Source organism: Chiloscyllium plagiosum, unplaced genomic scaffold (assembly GCF_037043375.1).
Source record: "Chiloscyllium plagiosum isolate Xiang-an unplaced genomic scaffold, Cpla_swu_hap1 HiC_scaffold_21, whole genome shotgun sequence".
NCBI classification, from domain to species: Eukaryota; Metazoa; Chordata; class Chondrichthyes; order Orectolobiformes; family Hemiscylliidae; genus Chiloscyllium; species Chiloscyllium plagiosum.
Window position 1 is genome coordinate 15,719,480 of NW_028270159.1, and position 15,751 is coordinate 15,735,230.

The 15,751-nt window shown below is 41.7% G+C and overlaps 1 protein-coding gene across 2 annotated transcripts in view; it reads right to left on the minus strand.

Moving 5' to 3' along the window:
• Positions 1-12,453, minus strand: part of LOC122564924 (protein GPR107-like) — a 108,103-nt gene extending 95,650 nt beyond the window's left edge. For both annotated transcript variants that reach the window (XM_087998313.1, XM_087998312.1), the window contains exons 1-2: positions 12,304-12,453; positions 527-649 (exon numbers count right to left, since the gene is read on the minus strand). In XM_087998313.1, coding sequence (XP_087854439.1) covers positions 527-649; positions 12,304-12,405 — 225 coding nt within the window. In that variant the 5' untranslated portion in view covers positions 12,406-12,453. The remainder of the gene's footprint in view (positions 1-526; positions 650-12,303) is intronic.
• Between the last annotated feature and the right edge of the window lie 3,298 nt (positions 12,454-15,751).

A 15,751-nucleotide genomic window follows, 5' to 3' on the forward strand; every position in this document is an offset into this window, starting at 1 on the left:
ATCTAACTAGGAATTGGGGTAGGCCAATTGACCCTTTGAGCCTGCTCCACCCTTCAATATGATCATGGTTGATCATCTAGCTCAATAATCTAATCCAACCCTCCCCCAATATTCTTTGATCACTTTAGCCACAAAATATATTTACATCCTTTTTGAAGACACAATCACAATGTTTAGCATTGATGAACTGCACTATTAATGGAGCAACTATACCATCTCCCTACTTCAAAGCATAGAAGAGACCAGAATCTTTTGTAAGGAGAACATGCATAGTAATAGTAGTATATTATTCAGAGTAAATCAAACATTACTGCAGGTAAAATAATCTATACTGAAGCATCACTTTCCTCTTCACAAATATGTATTGTCCAATTAGCATTACAGAGGGATCTCGATTATCTGAAATTCAATTACCTGGAATTCGATTAACTGAACTAAATACTGATCGCCCGTGTCCTTTGGATAATCAAGGTTCCTCTGTATAACAAGAAAGTGAAAAATACCTGATGATAGATACTGAACTTACTGCGGAGGTATCAACAGTTTTGAAGTCAACCTCTTTTGATGTCAAACTGGTCATTTCCACAGTCATATTTCCATTCTTGAAGAAACCAAATGTGTTTAAATGGATCTTTTGCCTAATATCATCCTGTAAAAAGAAACAAATATTCTGTAATCAACAGCAATATTTGCCAAAATTAGAAGACTAAATTTAGAGAACAGGTTCTAGTCCAATCAAGTCTATACTAGTTGTAAGAGAAAACAGGGTACTTAGTTGATTCCATTAGTCTTTTCCCTTACTGTTAAACATGTTAATTTTTCAAAATATTGATCCATCATCTTTAAAAGCTTTTAGGGACTCTTCTTCCAGTTGTTTGCTGTGCATTACGTATCATAACATCTCTCTTATCGTTTTAATGATGATCTTAAAACTCCTGTCTAGTGCCCAGTTGCCAACCATTGGAAATAGCTTTCCTCATTTTTTTGAAAATTTCTGTTTTGAATAGCTAGTAGGTCTTGTCTAAATTGCCCTTTTTTCAACGAAATAGTCTGAGTTGCTCTAGTCCCTCCTTATAACTAAACTCATCCCTTCAATGTCAAACTTCCAATCTTCATACATCTTCCTCAAGTAAAGTGCTCAAAACCGTGCCCTATTCAATCTCATGTAGGCTTGTCTTTTACTCTTGTGAACTATACCACTATTTTCAAAACCTAGAATCTCACTTTTAAAAAAAATACAGCTTAACCTACTTATCTGCCTGGATTTAAAGACTTGCACATCTGAACCCACTTGTTTTCTCAATAAATCTATTCTGCATTTTCTACATTCAGGGTATATGTCCTTTCCTAGTTCTTCTTATAATATATTCACTCAGTAGATAGTTACATCTCGAATGCACTGACTGAGAGCTTTGGACCCAGGTTCAATCGAGGCTTTTAGAAGATTGAGTAAAATAGAAAATAGAGAGGTAAAAACAATGACTGCAGATGCTGGAAACCAGATTCTGGATTAGTGGTGCTGGAAGAGCACAGCAGTTCAGGCAGCATCCAAGGAGCTTCGAAATCGATGTTTCGGGCAAAAGCCCTTCATCAGGATGAAGGGCCTTTGCCCGAAATGTCGATTTCGAAGCTCCTTGGATGCTGCCTGAACTGCTGTGCTCTTCCAGCACCACTAATCCTAAAATAGAAAATATCCAAGAGTTGGGGGATTGTCTGAAAAAAGGAAAACAAAAAGAGGGATAAAGAACTCCATAACTCAGAATTTCTGAAATTAACATGTTGGAGGAGACCCAGATGAATCTTGATTTTAACATGCAGTTGTTTAGTGGCTTGGGGTTTTCATATACAAGTGGAATTTCCCTTTGAAGTCAGCAGGGGAAATTTATACAAACAAATGAATCAGAGAGGAAGGCCACTCAGCCTCTATGACCTGCTCTGTCAATCACTAAGATCATGGTTGATCCAAATATTCCACAATTCTGCCTATACCCAAAAACCTTTCATCCTATCTATTTACTTCTGCCTTAAAATATTCATGGATTTAGCTTTCACCAAGTTTTGAAGAAGAGAATTTCAAAGACTCATGATGCTCTGGGGGACCCCTGCTTTTTAAAACAGTGACTCCAGTTCTACAGTCTCCCACAAATCCAAATCTCCTTTCTAAATCTATCTCCAGTCAGAATCTCTCTCATATGTTTCAGTCAAGTCACCTTTTATGTTTTCAAACTCCAGCAGATACAATCTTTTATCATAAGGCGACTCACTCATTCCAGGTCGAGTAAACTTTCTCTAAACTGCTTCCAATACATTGTGAGATCATGTTCAAATAACAACCGAAATTGATGAATGCCAAAAATAGCCTCTTCATTCAATAGTCACAGTAGCACAAGTTTGAGGCGGCAATAGAATCCCGAAGTACAGTTCTTACAATAGCCTCGTTATACACAGTTCTTAGATATTTAAAATTCCATTACTATGGTGTTACATTGTTTGATCTATAGTACACAAAGGTTTGAGGGACTTCTGCCCTAGGAAACAGAAGATGTGTTAAAACATGGGCTGACCGCTGGCTGCTACTCCTGATAAGATTAAGAGTGTCTGTCCAGTGTGCCTGCATAATTAAGAGATGTTAGTCCTTTTGTCTTTTAAGTTAGTAAACGTTAGTTAAAAAAATACCAGGCCTATATGCTCTAAATAAGTTAGAAATTGTACCTGCATGTAATAAAAGAATCAAGGATATTAAACTGATTACCGTAGCTGGTTTGTGAGATTGGTTTACTAATTGCCGATGTGAGTTTCATTCTTTCATGCAATTTCACAGAAGCGCTGTTTTGACAGTCAGTTTCTTAAAGGGATAGCAGCCCAGATAAAAGGTATTTAACAATCACATACTGATTGAGAAGACTGTTTAGTGTTTCAGGTCCAAGGGACGGTTGGCAAGGGCTGATAAATATTATAATCTTTTGTGGAGACATGATGGCGGGGATGGTATTCGTCTGAATATACTACACTTATTCAGAGATAAATAGGCCTAAACACTGCTTGTAACAAGGCTGATAATGCAGTGATGGGTTTGAAAGTGTTGTCTTGATTAGAAAGGTCGTTTTAATTTGTTCTATCTGATGATAGTAAAATATATTACAGAACCATTGTTTTACGAATGAATAAAGCTGTGTTATAGTAGGGAGTTATGAATTAATGAAACAGGAACAGAGTGTTCACTTATGAGTGAGTTAATAAAGGAGTTATGAATGAAGAAACATAAAGCGCTTATGATTGGGAAATGTAAAGTGCTTGTGAGTAGGTTAGTGAAGGGACCGAGAATACAATATCTCACAGCATTTACATTCTTCTTTAATAAAATAGATCAATACTGTACACAATTCTCCAGATGTGGTTTCACCAATGCTCCGTATACCCCTTCCAATTTAGGTGCAATCTGTCCTTCTTGTACAGGTCACTTCTACCCCAAAAGAGATTCCAATAATCCAAAAATGTGAATCCTTCTTCCATACACCAGCTCCTCAACCATGCATTCATCTGCTCAATTCTCCTATTCCTGCCCTCACTAGCTCATAGCACCGGGAGTAATCCAGATATTACTACTCGAGGACACGGCTCAGTGGTAAGCACTGCTGCCTCACAGCACCAGGGTCCCAGGTTCAATTCCAGCCTTGAGCGACTGTCTGTGTGGAGTTTGCACATTCTCCCTGTGTCTCCACATCATAGTGTGCCATACTATATAATCAAATCTCTCACACAGCAAATCTATAATTTTTCAAATGCTGACTGACTAACACTACAACGTAAGAAGAAAACCAGTAGTCTACAGAGTTAAAATGGGAACCCCCGCTCCTCCTATCTCATCCACTCCTAAATGCACTTTTCTTCTATGAGTTAGATGTGTAAATTGATTGACCTTTTCTGGGAATGGGTAGAAGAATGACAGCAATATGGAACTAAGCTGTACTCAATTTCCAATTCACAAGGAATGGTTGTTAAGAGGAAGATAAACATTTAATTTTGGAGACATAACAGGTGAGGTGCCGGAAGACTGGAGGTTGGCAAACGTGGTGCCACTGTTTAAAAAAGGCGGTAAAGACAAGCCAGGGAACTATAGACCGGTGAGCCTGACCTCCATGGTGGGCAAATTGTTGGAGGGAATCCTGAGGGACAGGATGTATTTGGAAAAGCAAGGACTGATTAGGGATAGTCAACTGATCAGTGGTAAGCACTGCTGCCTCACAGCACCAGGGTCCCAGGTTCAATTCCAGCCTTGAGCGACTGTCTGTGTGGAGTTTGCACATTCTCCCTGTGTCTCCACATCATAGTGTGCCATACTATATAATCAAATCTCTCACACTTTGTGCCTGCGAAGTCATGTCTCACAAACTTGATTTTTTGAGGAAGTAATAAAGAGGACTGAAGAGGGCGGAGCAGTAGATGTGATCTACATGGACTTCAGTAAGGCATTCGACAAGGTTCCCCATGGGAGACTGATTAGCAAGGTTAGATCTTATGGAATACGGGGAGAACTAGCCATTTGGATACAGAATTGGTTCAAAGGTAGAAGACAGAGGGTGGTGGTAGAGTGTTGTTTTTCAGACTGGAGGCCTGTGACCAGTGGAGTGCCACAAGGATCGGTGCTGGGTCCTCTGCTTTTTGTCATTTACATAATGATTTGGATGCGAACATAAGAGGTACAGTTAGTAAGTTTGCAGATGACACCAAAATTGGAGGTGTCGTGGACAGCGAAGAGAGTTACCTCAGATTACAACAGGATCTGGACCAGATGGGCCAATGGGCTGGGAAGTGGCAGATGGAGTTTAATTCAGATAAATGCAGGGCGCTGCATTTTGGGAAAGCAAATCTTAGCAGGACTTACACACTTAATGGTAAGGTCCTAGGGAGTGTTGCTGAACAAAGAGACCTTGGAGTGCAGGTTCATAGCTCAGGTAGATAGGATAGTGAAGAAGGCGTTTGGTATGCTTTCCTTTATCAGTCAGAGTATTGAGTACAGGAGTTGGGAGGTCATGTTGCGGCTGTACAGGACATTGGTTAGACCACTGTTGGAATATTGCATGCAATTCTGGTCTCTTTCCTATCGGAAAGATGTTGTGAAACTTGAAAGGGTTCAGAAAAGATTTACAAGAATGTTGCCAGGGTTGGAGGATTTGAGCTATAGGGAGAGACTGAACAGGCTGGGGCTGTTTTCCCTGGAGCGTCGGAGGCTGAGGGGTGACCTTATAGAGGTTTATAAAATTATGAGGGGCATGGATAGGATAAATAAACAAAGTCTTTTCCCTGGGATCGGGGAGTCCAGAATTAGAGGCTGGTACAATTGCGACATTTAAGAGGCATTTGGATGGGTATATGAATAGGAAGGGTTTGGAGGGATATGGGCCGGGTGCTGGCAGGTGGGACTAGATTGGGGTTGGGATATCTGGTCGGCATGGACAGGTTGGACTAAAGGGTCTGTTTCCATGCTGTACATCTCTATGACTCTATGACATACTTCAGAACAGAAGAAATACTTTATGGATGGGTGACAGTGCTGAAAGACATGTCTCCTAGTTATTCACTTGCTAATTCTTTCCCTCCAACTGGTTAACATGGCCAGCCTCCAAATACAACTTCAAGCTAATATTGTTCAAATGCTTTATTAACTCTTAATTATAGTGCAAAGCAATCATATACAGCATTCATTCTCAAGAAGAAAAGAACAGATGAGTTAGCCTATCTCCAGTGTTATCTTCGAGGAGAAAGTGAGGTCTGCAGACGCTGGAGATCAAAGCTGAAACTTTATTGCTGGAACAGCACAGCAGGTCAGGCAGCATCTAGGGAACAGAAGATTCGACGTTTCGGGCACATGCCCTTCTTCAGGAATGATTCCTGAAGAAGGGCATGTGCCCGAAACGTCGAATCTTCTGTTCCCTAGATGCTGCCTGACCTGCTGTGCTGTTCCAGCAATAAAGTTTCAGCTATCTCCAGTGTTAGGCTTTTAAAAGCCATAATACAGGATATAATTAATACTTATAAAGATCCACATTAATTAAAAGAGGAGCCAAAGATTTTTCCTAAATTCTAAACATTATATAATAATGGTAACTGGTTAAATAATGGACATGATGCATATAGGTTTTGAAAAGGCACCTGACAATAACCAAAATAAGAGACATGTTGGTCAAATTAAGGCATCCCCTTTTGAAAGGACTGTAGCAACACTGATGAAGAGTTGTTTAAAGGGAAGCAAATGTAACTTTTCTAAAGTAGTTTAAATATTGGTAAATATTTACAGGGAGGAAATGGCCTACTAGTATTATCACTGGACTGTTAATCCACAGATCCAGGTAATGTTTGGGGCCCCAGGTTCAAATCCTGCCACAACAGATGGAGGAATTTGAATTCAATAAAAAATCTGGAATTAAAAGTCTTAAATGATAATATTGAATCTATTGTTGATTGTCATAAAAAACCCATCTGGTTCACTCACGTCCTTTAAGGAGGGATATAGCCATCCTTGCCTGATTTGGCCTACCTGTGACTCCAGACCCAGAACAATGTGGTCGACTCTTAACTGCCCTCTGGACAACTATGGATGGGAATAAATGCTGCCCTAGCCAGCGACATCCCCATCCCATGAATGAATAAAAGTAACAACCTAGGGGTGAGTACCAGAATCACTGCTCAAAAATAAAACATCAAATTTTACAGATGACATATAACTAAACAAAAACCTTTCTATATTAAAAGGCCAGTGAATTAGTATTTGGTGTCTTGAAAAAAGTTAGCGGGAATTAATGGACAGATTTTTCAGGGATCCAACAAGCATAAATGCTGAATGATCTCATTCTACACTATAAAATTCAATAAATCATAACATTCATCAACTATTCTGTTTACTTTACTGCAGTGATTCGGAGCTGCAAGAGGGCTACAAAAGAGGGCATGCCTGGATGAGTGTTGTTCCAATAATATTCAAGAAGCTCAACACCATTATGAAAAAGCAGCTGCTTGATTGAAACCTCATTTAACATCTTCAACATTCATTTCATACATCACTGACACACAGTAACATCAGTATGTACTATCTACATGATACATTGCAACAATTCATCAAAGCTCCTTAGACAACATTAGATTGATTGCAGAGATGAGGGGTTTGTTGTATGAAGTGAGGTTGAACAGTTTCGGCCCACAATCTCTGGAATTTAGAAGAATGAGGGAAAATCAAGGGGTATTCAAGATGATAAAAGGTGTGGATGAAATAGACGTGGAGTAGATGCTATAGAGTTGAGGAGAAACTACTTCACCCAAACAGTTGAGTGTCTGTGGAATTCGCTACCCAAAGTAGTTAGATGCTGGGACAGTGAGTAAATTTAAGGAGGAATTAGGCAGATTTTTAATTGGTAATGAGTTGAAGGAGTACAGACAGAAGCCAGGAAAATGGGGGTGAGGAGCATATCAGCCACGATCGAATGGCAGAGCAGACTCAATGGATCAAATGACCTAATTCTGCTCCTGTATCTCATGAACAAATAAACACTTTCCAAACCTGCAATCACTAGCACTGAGAAGGAACAGCCAATACATGAGAATATCACCATCTGCATGTTCCTCTTCCAAGTCAAATATCACATTTGGAATTATATTACTTTCCCTTCACTGTCACTGAGTAAAATTTAGCATCTTAGCATCCCTTTTCATTGACAATAGCAGTTTAGTAGACTGTGAAAGAATTTGGGACATGAGTGCAAACTACCCAACAGTAGGAAGGTACCAGATGTTAGGTATTTCTCCTCCCAGAGAGTAGCGACCCTGTGGAATACAACTCTTGCTGGTATGTTGGGCTTTGACTCTGGATTACAATGGGGACATCAACAGGTTTTGAGTGGAACAGATATCTCAACTTATAAATGATGAGTGTCTTCATAAGTAACACTAGCTGCATGTAACTTCCTAGGCTGATTTTAAATTGCGGCCACGGACAGTAGAATTTCCCAGACAATTTTATCATTCCTGTCTATTTTTTCCCTTTTGTTTCTGCCTTTTATAATGATTTACCAGTGTGCAGGAAAAGAATGGAGGAAGGTTAGCAATCATGGCCTGGGGCAGCTTTCGTTGGACCAACTGGTCCAACCTTGCCCATCAAGTGTGTACATTAATAGTAGACTTCCATTGCATAAATATGAATGTGATAAAATCCTCAACGTCTTTCACTTCAAACAGAAGGAACTTGTAAGTTCTAGCAACCTGAGCTATTTTATTTGAATAAAGGAAAAAACGCAAAATATTTCTTCATGGTCAGTTTGATTACCTTCAGACTTAGTCAACTTCAGCAAGTTTTCTTGCATAAATATCCTGTGCAAAATCAGAAAACACCGAATGGTATTCCTCAATTATTCTAAATGTTTAATTTACACACAAATTAAAGGACTAATGTAAGACCATAACTACAATTCTGCCTCTTAAAATATATGTTAAGAATAAACCAATGATGCTAGATGGCCCTATCAAGGAGCAGAACAACCAATAATTGAGTGCAACTGGCAAAGTTAACATAACTCAGTCAACAACTGAAATTTAAAGACCTACATGGATTAGTTCATTCATCTCATCCACTTTAATCGATCTACTACACTTACAATCTTCCAGTACAAACTTCCAATGTTCAGCAATTTTTCCGATCCCGACAATGCCCGACCGTTTCCATCTCTTACCTCATTTATGCCTAGAAAACAGACATAATTTTTCGAAGTCCATTTTCTGTGCACTATTTCGTCCTTCGCTTCATCACTAGTAAACCTGCTTTCAGTTGCCATCACGTTCTGAAAATTTGTCCCTCATCTCCCTCCACCTCTCTCTCTCTTCAACTTTATAACATTCCTGAAACACTCTCATTTACTTATTTTTGATCACCTTTAATCATCGCTTTTCATTCAATATCCATTTTCTTTCCTCACACTTCTGCTCTGCAGCATAGAAATTTTCTTGTTTATGGGGCTACGCGAACACAATTTGTTTTTCCGTGATTTTCTTAGTTCCTCAAATTCTTTTGCACCTCACTTACAGTGGAAGAAGCCTTAAATAACAGTTCTCCACATCGATAATTTCCAATTCAAAATGTTACTTGAAGTCAAAAAACAAGTTTAAAACAACAAATTATACAGGAGAAAGGGAGGACTGCAGATGCTGGAGACTGGAGTCGAGAGTGTGGTGCTGGAAAAGCACAGTAGGTCAGGCAGAATCTGAGGAGCAGCAGAATCAATGTTTCAGGCAAAAGGCTGAATTCCTGACAGTCATAGAGATGTACAGAACGGAAACAGACCCTTCGGTTCAACGTGTCAATGCCAACCAGATATCCCAACCTAATCTACTCCTATTTGCCAGCATTTGACCCATATCCATCTATACCCTTCCTATTCATATACCCATCAGATGCCTTTTAAATGTTGCAATTGTACTAGCCTCCACCACATCCTCTGGCAGCTCATTCCATACACGTACCACCCACTGCGTGAAAAAGCTGCCCCTTAGGTCTCTTTTATATCTTCCCCCTCTCACCCTAAACCTATGCCCTCTTGTTCTGGACTCCCCCACCTCAGGGAAAAGACCTTGTCCATTTACCCTATCCATGCCCCTCATGATTTTATAAACCTCTATGAGGTCACTCCTCAGCATTTGACACTCCAGGGAAAACAGCCCCAGTCTATTCAAATCCTCCAACCCTGGCAACATACTTGTAAATCTTTTCTGAACCCTTTCAAGTTTCACAACATCCTTCCGATAGGAAGGAGGCCAGAACTGCATGCAATATTCCAAGAGTGGCCTAACCAACGCCCTGCACAGCTGCAACATGACCTCCCAACTGCTATACTCAGTGATCTGACCAATAAGGGAAAGCATACCAAACACCTTCTTCACTAACCTATCTACCTGTGACTCCACTTTCAAAGAGCTATGAACCTGCACTCCAAGGTCTCTTTGTTCAGCAACACTCTCCAGGACCTTCCCATTAAGTGTATAAGTTCTACCAAGATTTGCTGTCCCAAAATTCAGCACCTCGCATTTATCTCAAATGAACTCCATCTGCCACTCCTCAGCCCGCTGGCCCATCTGATCAAGATCCCGTTGAATCATAACCTTCTTCGCTGTTCACTACACCTTCAATTTTGGTGTCATCTGAAAACTTACTAATTACACCTCCTATGTTCATATTCAAATCATTTATATAAATGACGGAAAATAGCGGACCCAACACCGATCCTTGTGGCACTCCACTGGTCACAGGCCTCCAGTCTGAAAAACAACCCTCCACCAACACCCTCTGTCGTCTACCTTTCAGCCAGTTCTGTATCCAAATGGCTAGTTTTCCCTGTATTCCACAAGATCTAACCTTGCTCACCAGTTTCCCATGGGGAACTTTGTCAAACGCTTTACTGAAGTCCATACAGATCACGACGACCACTCTGCTCTCATCAATCCTCTTTGTTACTTTTTCAAAAAAACTTTAAGTTTGTGAGACATGCTTTCCCACGCACAAAGCCATATTGACTATCCCTAATCAAATAGTCTTGCCTTTCCAAATATTGTAAATCCTGTCTCTCAGGATTTCCTCCAACAATTTGCCCACAACCGACGTCAGGCTCACCAGCCTATAATTGTCTGGCTTGTCCTTATCACCTTTCTTAAACAATGGTACCATATTAGCCAACCTCCAGGCTTCTGGCATCTCACCTGTGACTATCAATGATACAAATGCCTCAGAAAGGGGCCCAGCAATCACTTCCCTAGCTTCCAACAGAGTTCTAGGGTACACCTGATCAGGTCCTGGGGATTTAGCCACTTTTATGCATTTCAAGACATCCAGCACTTCCTCCTCTGTAATTTGGATATTTTTCAAGATGTCACATCTATTTCCACACATTTTATAATCTTCCATGTCCTTCTCCACAGTAAATACTGATGCAAAATACTCATTTAGTATTTCCCCCATCTCCTGCAGCTGCACACAAAGGTTGACTTGCTGACCTTTGAAGGGCCCTATTCGCTTCCTGGTTACCCTGGTGCCCTTAATGTATTTGTAAAAACCTTTTGGATTCTCCTTAACCTATTTGCCAAAACTATCTCACGTTCCCTTTTTGCCCTCCTGATTTCCCTAAGTATACTCCTACTGCACTTCTATTCTAAGGATATGAGCTTTTGCCCAAAATGTTGGTTCTCCTGCTCCTCAGATGCTGCCTGACCTGCTGTGCTTTTCCAGCACCACACTCTCGACAACAAATTATATGCCTGTTGACAGTTCTACATAGCTGAAGTTGATAGTGTACAAACAAATATGGTAAATAGCACTGCACATTTGTGTGAAAATTACAAGCAGCCATAAATACAATTCACAAATTCGAGAGTGAACACTAGCATTTAAATCCTTTTGCTTATTTTCTCAATGAGATGCTGACCTATTAAAATATTGAGTCAGCTTTTGGAGATTATGAAGTAAAATTCATTAATTAATCCTGTGAATACTCTATATAATCTACACAATTATACAGTTAACATGTTCCGAGGAAAATACTTTTTCCTATCTCTTGGAAGAATTATCAGCTTTACATCTAAATAATCATATCTCACATAAAATTTATCTCTAGCACCTAACCTGAAAAGAACAAGACTGCACGTGTGCATAGGTTAGAGAAAGAAATGTTGACAATTCATTGTATCCAAGGATGTTCGTACAATCTACCACTGACAGTTGCCAATTTTGAAGACATTTGGATTTTATTTCCACCATCAAAGAATTAGCTACATGCAATACATGTAACCATATGTTACATAATTTACATGTACTGCAAATGTGCATGCTTGATAATTGGGTTAGGATGGGCTTGCAGTGTTGCAAACTCACGGGCTTCTCTGGCATTTGTTGTTTTGGCCTCCAATGGTGAGTATAGGTAGACGGCAAGGTAACAAGGTGATTTGCATCGGTGCAACGGAACTGAAGATTTAGTGGGGGGGCGAAACACTCATCAAAAAGAACGCAATTACTACAATGAATACGTAAGTATTCTAATGAAATTCAGTAAGTGTCGCACAGGGTGCTTTGTACAAGGAGGAAACATAACTCTTTAGTTGTTAAACCACAGAAGAAAAGGACAAATGTAATAAAAGGCGGCCTCCAACCGAGGTGAATCGTCCAGATGTCAGGCTCGATCCGTCATTTAAACCCATTCCCACCACCAGTCGAGAAGTCATTCCAGGGGAAAATAAGCACAATTTCCCAAATTTCAATGCCTCAGCCTTTACCTTTAGGATCAGGCGATGAATTCGGCCTTGAACCGACGTCGACAACAACATGCAGATAAGAAATGTCCAGCTCCAGACAACAAACAAACGCGCCATCGCCATGTCTTGAACAACGTCACCATCCGGATGAGCTTCCGGGATCAGAGGTTACCAAGAGCAAGGACAACCAGCAGCAGTCATACATTACAGAGGGCACCTAAATTGGAAACATAATATTAATCCTGTTTCTCTATCCGCAGGTGCTGCCTGACCTACTTTTGTATTATTTTCAGCATCTACAGATTTTTGCTTTTATAAGGAATGAAATGTTACTTTTACTTAGAATATAATGAACTGATATAGAGGAAAAAGTAAATGTACTTAATTGACACAAAGCCTGGTGAAACTGGATTATTCTTCAGAGCAGTGAACATTAAGGGAAGATTTGACAGAAGTCTTCAAAATCACAAATGGTTGTACTGAGTAAATAAGGAGAAATTATTTCTGACAACTATCAAAAGGGCAGAGATTGAAACGCAGGCCTATGAGAACCAATGAGTAAAAGAATGTCTTTAGTGATTCAGCTCTCCCAAAGAGCTAGGACCGGATCAGCTTTGGGTCCAAATCAACATCGACAACAAATTCCAAACAGAAAATTATAAATGAAGTGCTTCAAGTTTACAGAGAAAAAGGGAAGGTTGGGAGCTGGAGTGATGAAGAGTTTGAACTTCAAGTATAGAAAATGATAACCATTTTGAAATTGATTGATTCAGGGGATAGGAATGATGAAGTAACTCCAGAGGCCAGGAACCAGTCATCCTTTATTTACATGTAGAGAGAGCTTGACACTGATCCAGCTTCCTAAGAGTTAGCAAAACTCTTTTTTTAAATTAACCCCCACACTACCAGTAGTGCTTATTTTTTCCCTAGCACCCATGTTGTGTGTGTGCAGGTGTGACACACAGTGAGAGACACAAGGTGTACAAATCTTTATTCAATTTCCACCACCAGGAAGAAAGGAAACACCCGAGTGGCCAGCGACAAGCATGCCCTTCACATCAAAGGGCAATGCTGTGTGATCAAAGACTGAAGGGGGAGGGTAGGGATTAAATCAAAATGGAATTGGAGGGGGAAAGAACTCCTTTTTTTTTAGAACCTCTGACCCTCCTGTTTATCTTTTTTTCCCCAGCACCCATGTGTGTGCAGGTGTGAGACACAGTGAGAGACACAAGGTGCACGAATCTTTATTCAATTTCCACCACCAAGATAGGAAAACACCTGAGTGGCCAATGACAAGCAGTGCCCTTCACAAAAGGGCAATGCTGTGTGATCAAACAGTGAAAGGGAAGGCAGGGATTAAATCAAAATAGAGTTGGAGGTGGAAATAATGCACTCCACTCCCTGCGGTGCCCACCTCTCCCTGAACAACTCCAGGGTGTTGGTGGAGACCCCGTGCTCCTTCTCCAAGGACACCCGGGCCCTAACGTAACTGCGGAAGAGGGGCAGGCCGTCGGCCCTAACGACCCCGTCCACGACCCGCTGCCTGGACCTGTTTATGGCCAGTTTGGCCAGGCCCAGGTGCAGACCCACGAACAGAACTCCTGTTTATCTTATTTTTCCTTTTTTTTCTTTCTTCCCAGCACCCATGGTGTGTGTGTGTGCAGGTGTGAGACACAGTGAGAGACTGTGCACGAATCTTTATTTTTATTTTTTAATTATTATTATTAACCCCCACACTACCACCTAAGTGCGATAGTGCTTATTTTTTCCCCAGCACCCATGGTGTGTGTGTGTGCAGATGTGAGACACAGTGAAAGACACAAAGTGCACAAATCTTTATTCAATTTCCACCACCAGGAAGATAGGTAAACACCCGAGTGGCCGGTGACAAGCAGTGCCCTTAAGAACTCCTGTTTATTTTTTTTTTATTTTACTAAACAAATTACAAAAACAGTTTACAACAAACAGTTACATTTACAGCTGCATACAAGAGACAGCAATTTTACAAGGGTGAGGAGCAGCAAAGCCAGGCACCAAACCCTACTGTTCAAACAGTTTACAGGGACATGAGGACAAACCTCAAATCCCAGTTTCACAAATAAAAATATAAAGAGACATCAAAAATGACATTTGTACATTAGACAATACTGTTACATACAAAAGTGCAGACAATACAGACCCAGCAAGCCCCCGCCTCTCCCACCTTCCGACCACTCTAAGGCAGCCCGCCCCTACCCACCTTCCGGTTCTCGGTCCACCCCATGCCCCTTCCAGTTCTCGGTCTGCTCTGACACACCTTTTGACCACCTTTAGGACAGCCCGCCCCAGTACCCGCCCAGGGTGACAGCGGTCAGGACGGCCTACCCACCTTCTGGCTTCACTAATCACCCTCAGCACCTTTTGACCACCTCTGGGGCAGCCCGCCCCGGTACGTGCCCGGGGTGACGTCGCTGAGGACGGCTACCTGCCTTCTAGCTCTCAGTCTGCCCCTACGTACCTTTGGGCTCTCACCCACCCTGTTGCGCCTCCGACCAGTGCGCTATCCTGGCACACCTTTTGGACACCTCTAGGACAGCCCGTCCCCTTCCCTAGGACGACAGCGTGTAGGGTAGCCCATAAGCCTTCCGGATCTCAGCCCGCCCCTACGTGTTTTCTGGCTCTCGGCTGCTCTGACACCTTTCGACCACCTCTAGGACAGCCCGTCACGCTTACAACTCCTGTTTATTTATTTTTCTCCTTTTTCTTTCTTTTCTTTTTTTTTTTTAACTGCGGTTGTGCTTATTTTTTCCCCCAGCACCCATGGTGTATGGGTGCAGGTATGAGACACAGTGAGAGACACAAGGTGCACGAATCTTTATTCAATTTCCACCACCAGGAAGATAGGAAAACACCCGAGTGGCCAATGACAAGCAGTGCCCTTCACAAAAGGGCAATGCTGTGTGATCAAACAGTGAAGGAGAGGGCAGGGATTAAATCAAAATAGAGTTGGAGGGGGAAATAATGCACTCCACTCCCTGCAGCGCCCACCTCTCCCTGAACAGCTCCAGGGTGTTGGTGGAGACTGCGTGCTCCTTCTCCAAGGACACCCGGGCCCTAACGTAACCACGGAAGGGGGCAGGCAGTTGGCCCTAACGACCCCCTCCACGGCCCGCTGCCTGGACCTGTTTATGGCCAGTTTGGCCAGGCCCAGGAGCAGACCCACGAGGTCTTCAGACCTGCCCTCCCTCCTCTGTACCGTGTGCCCGAAGATCAGGAGCATGGGACTGAAGTGCAACCAAAAGCAGAGGAGGAGGTTTTTAAGAAAGTCAAAAAGGGAGTGCAAACGCTCACACCCAATATACACGTGGTCCACAGAACAAGCAGTTGGGCTGGGAGTCTGTGAACCACCACAATCCGTGGTTGCAGGGGACTGCTGTGTGCAGCACCCTCCACCCCAGATCCCCAAGAGAAAGGGGGAGGACTCCCGCGT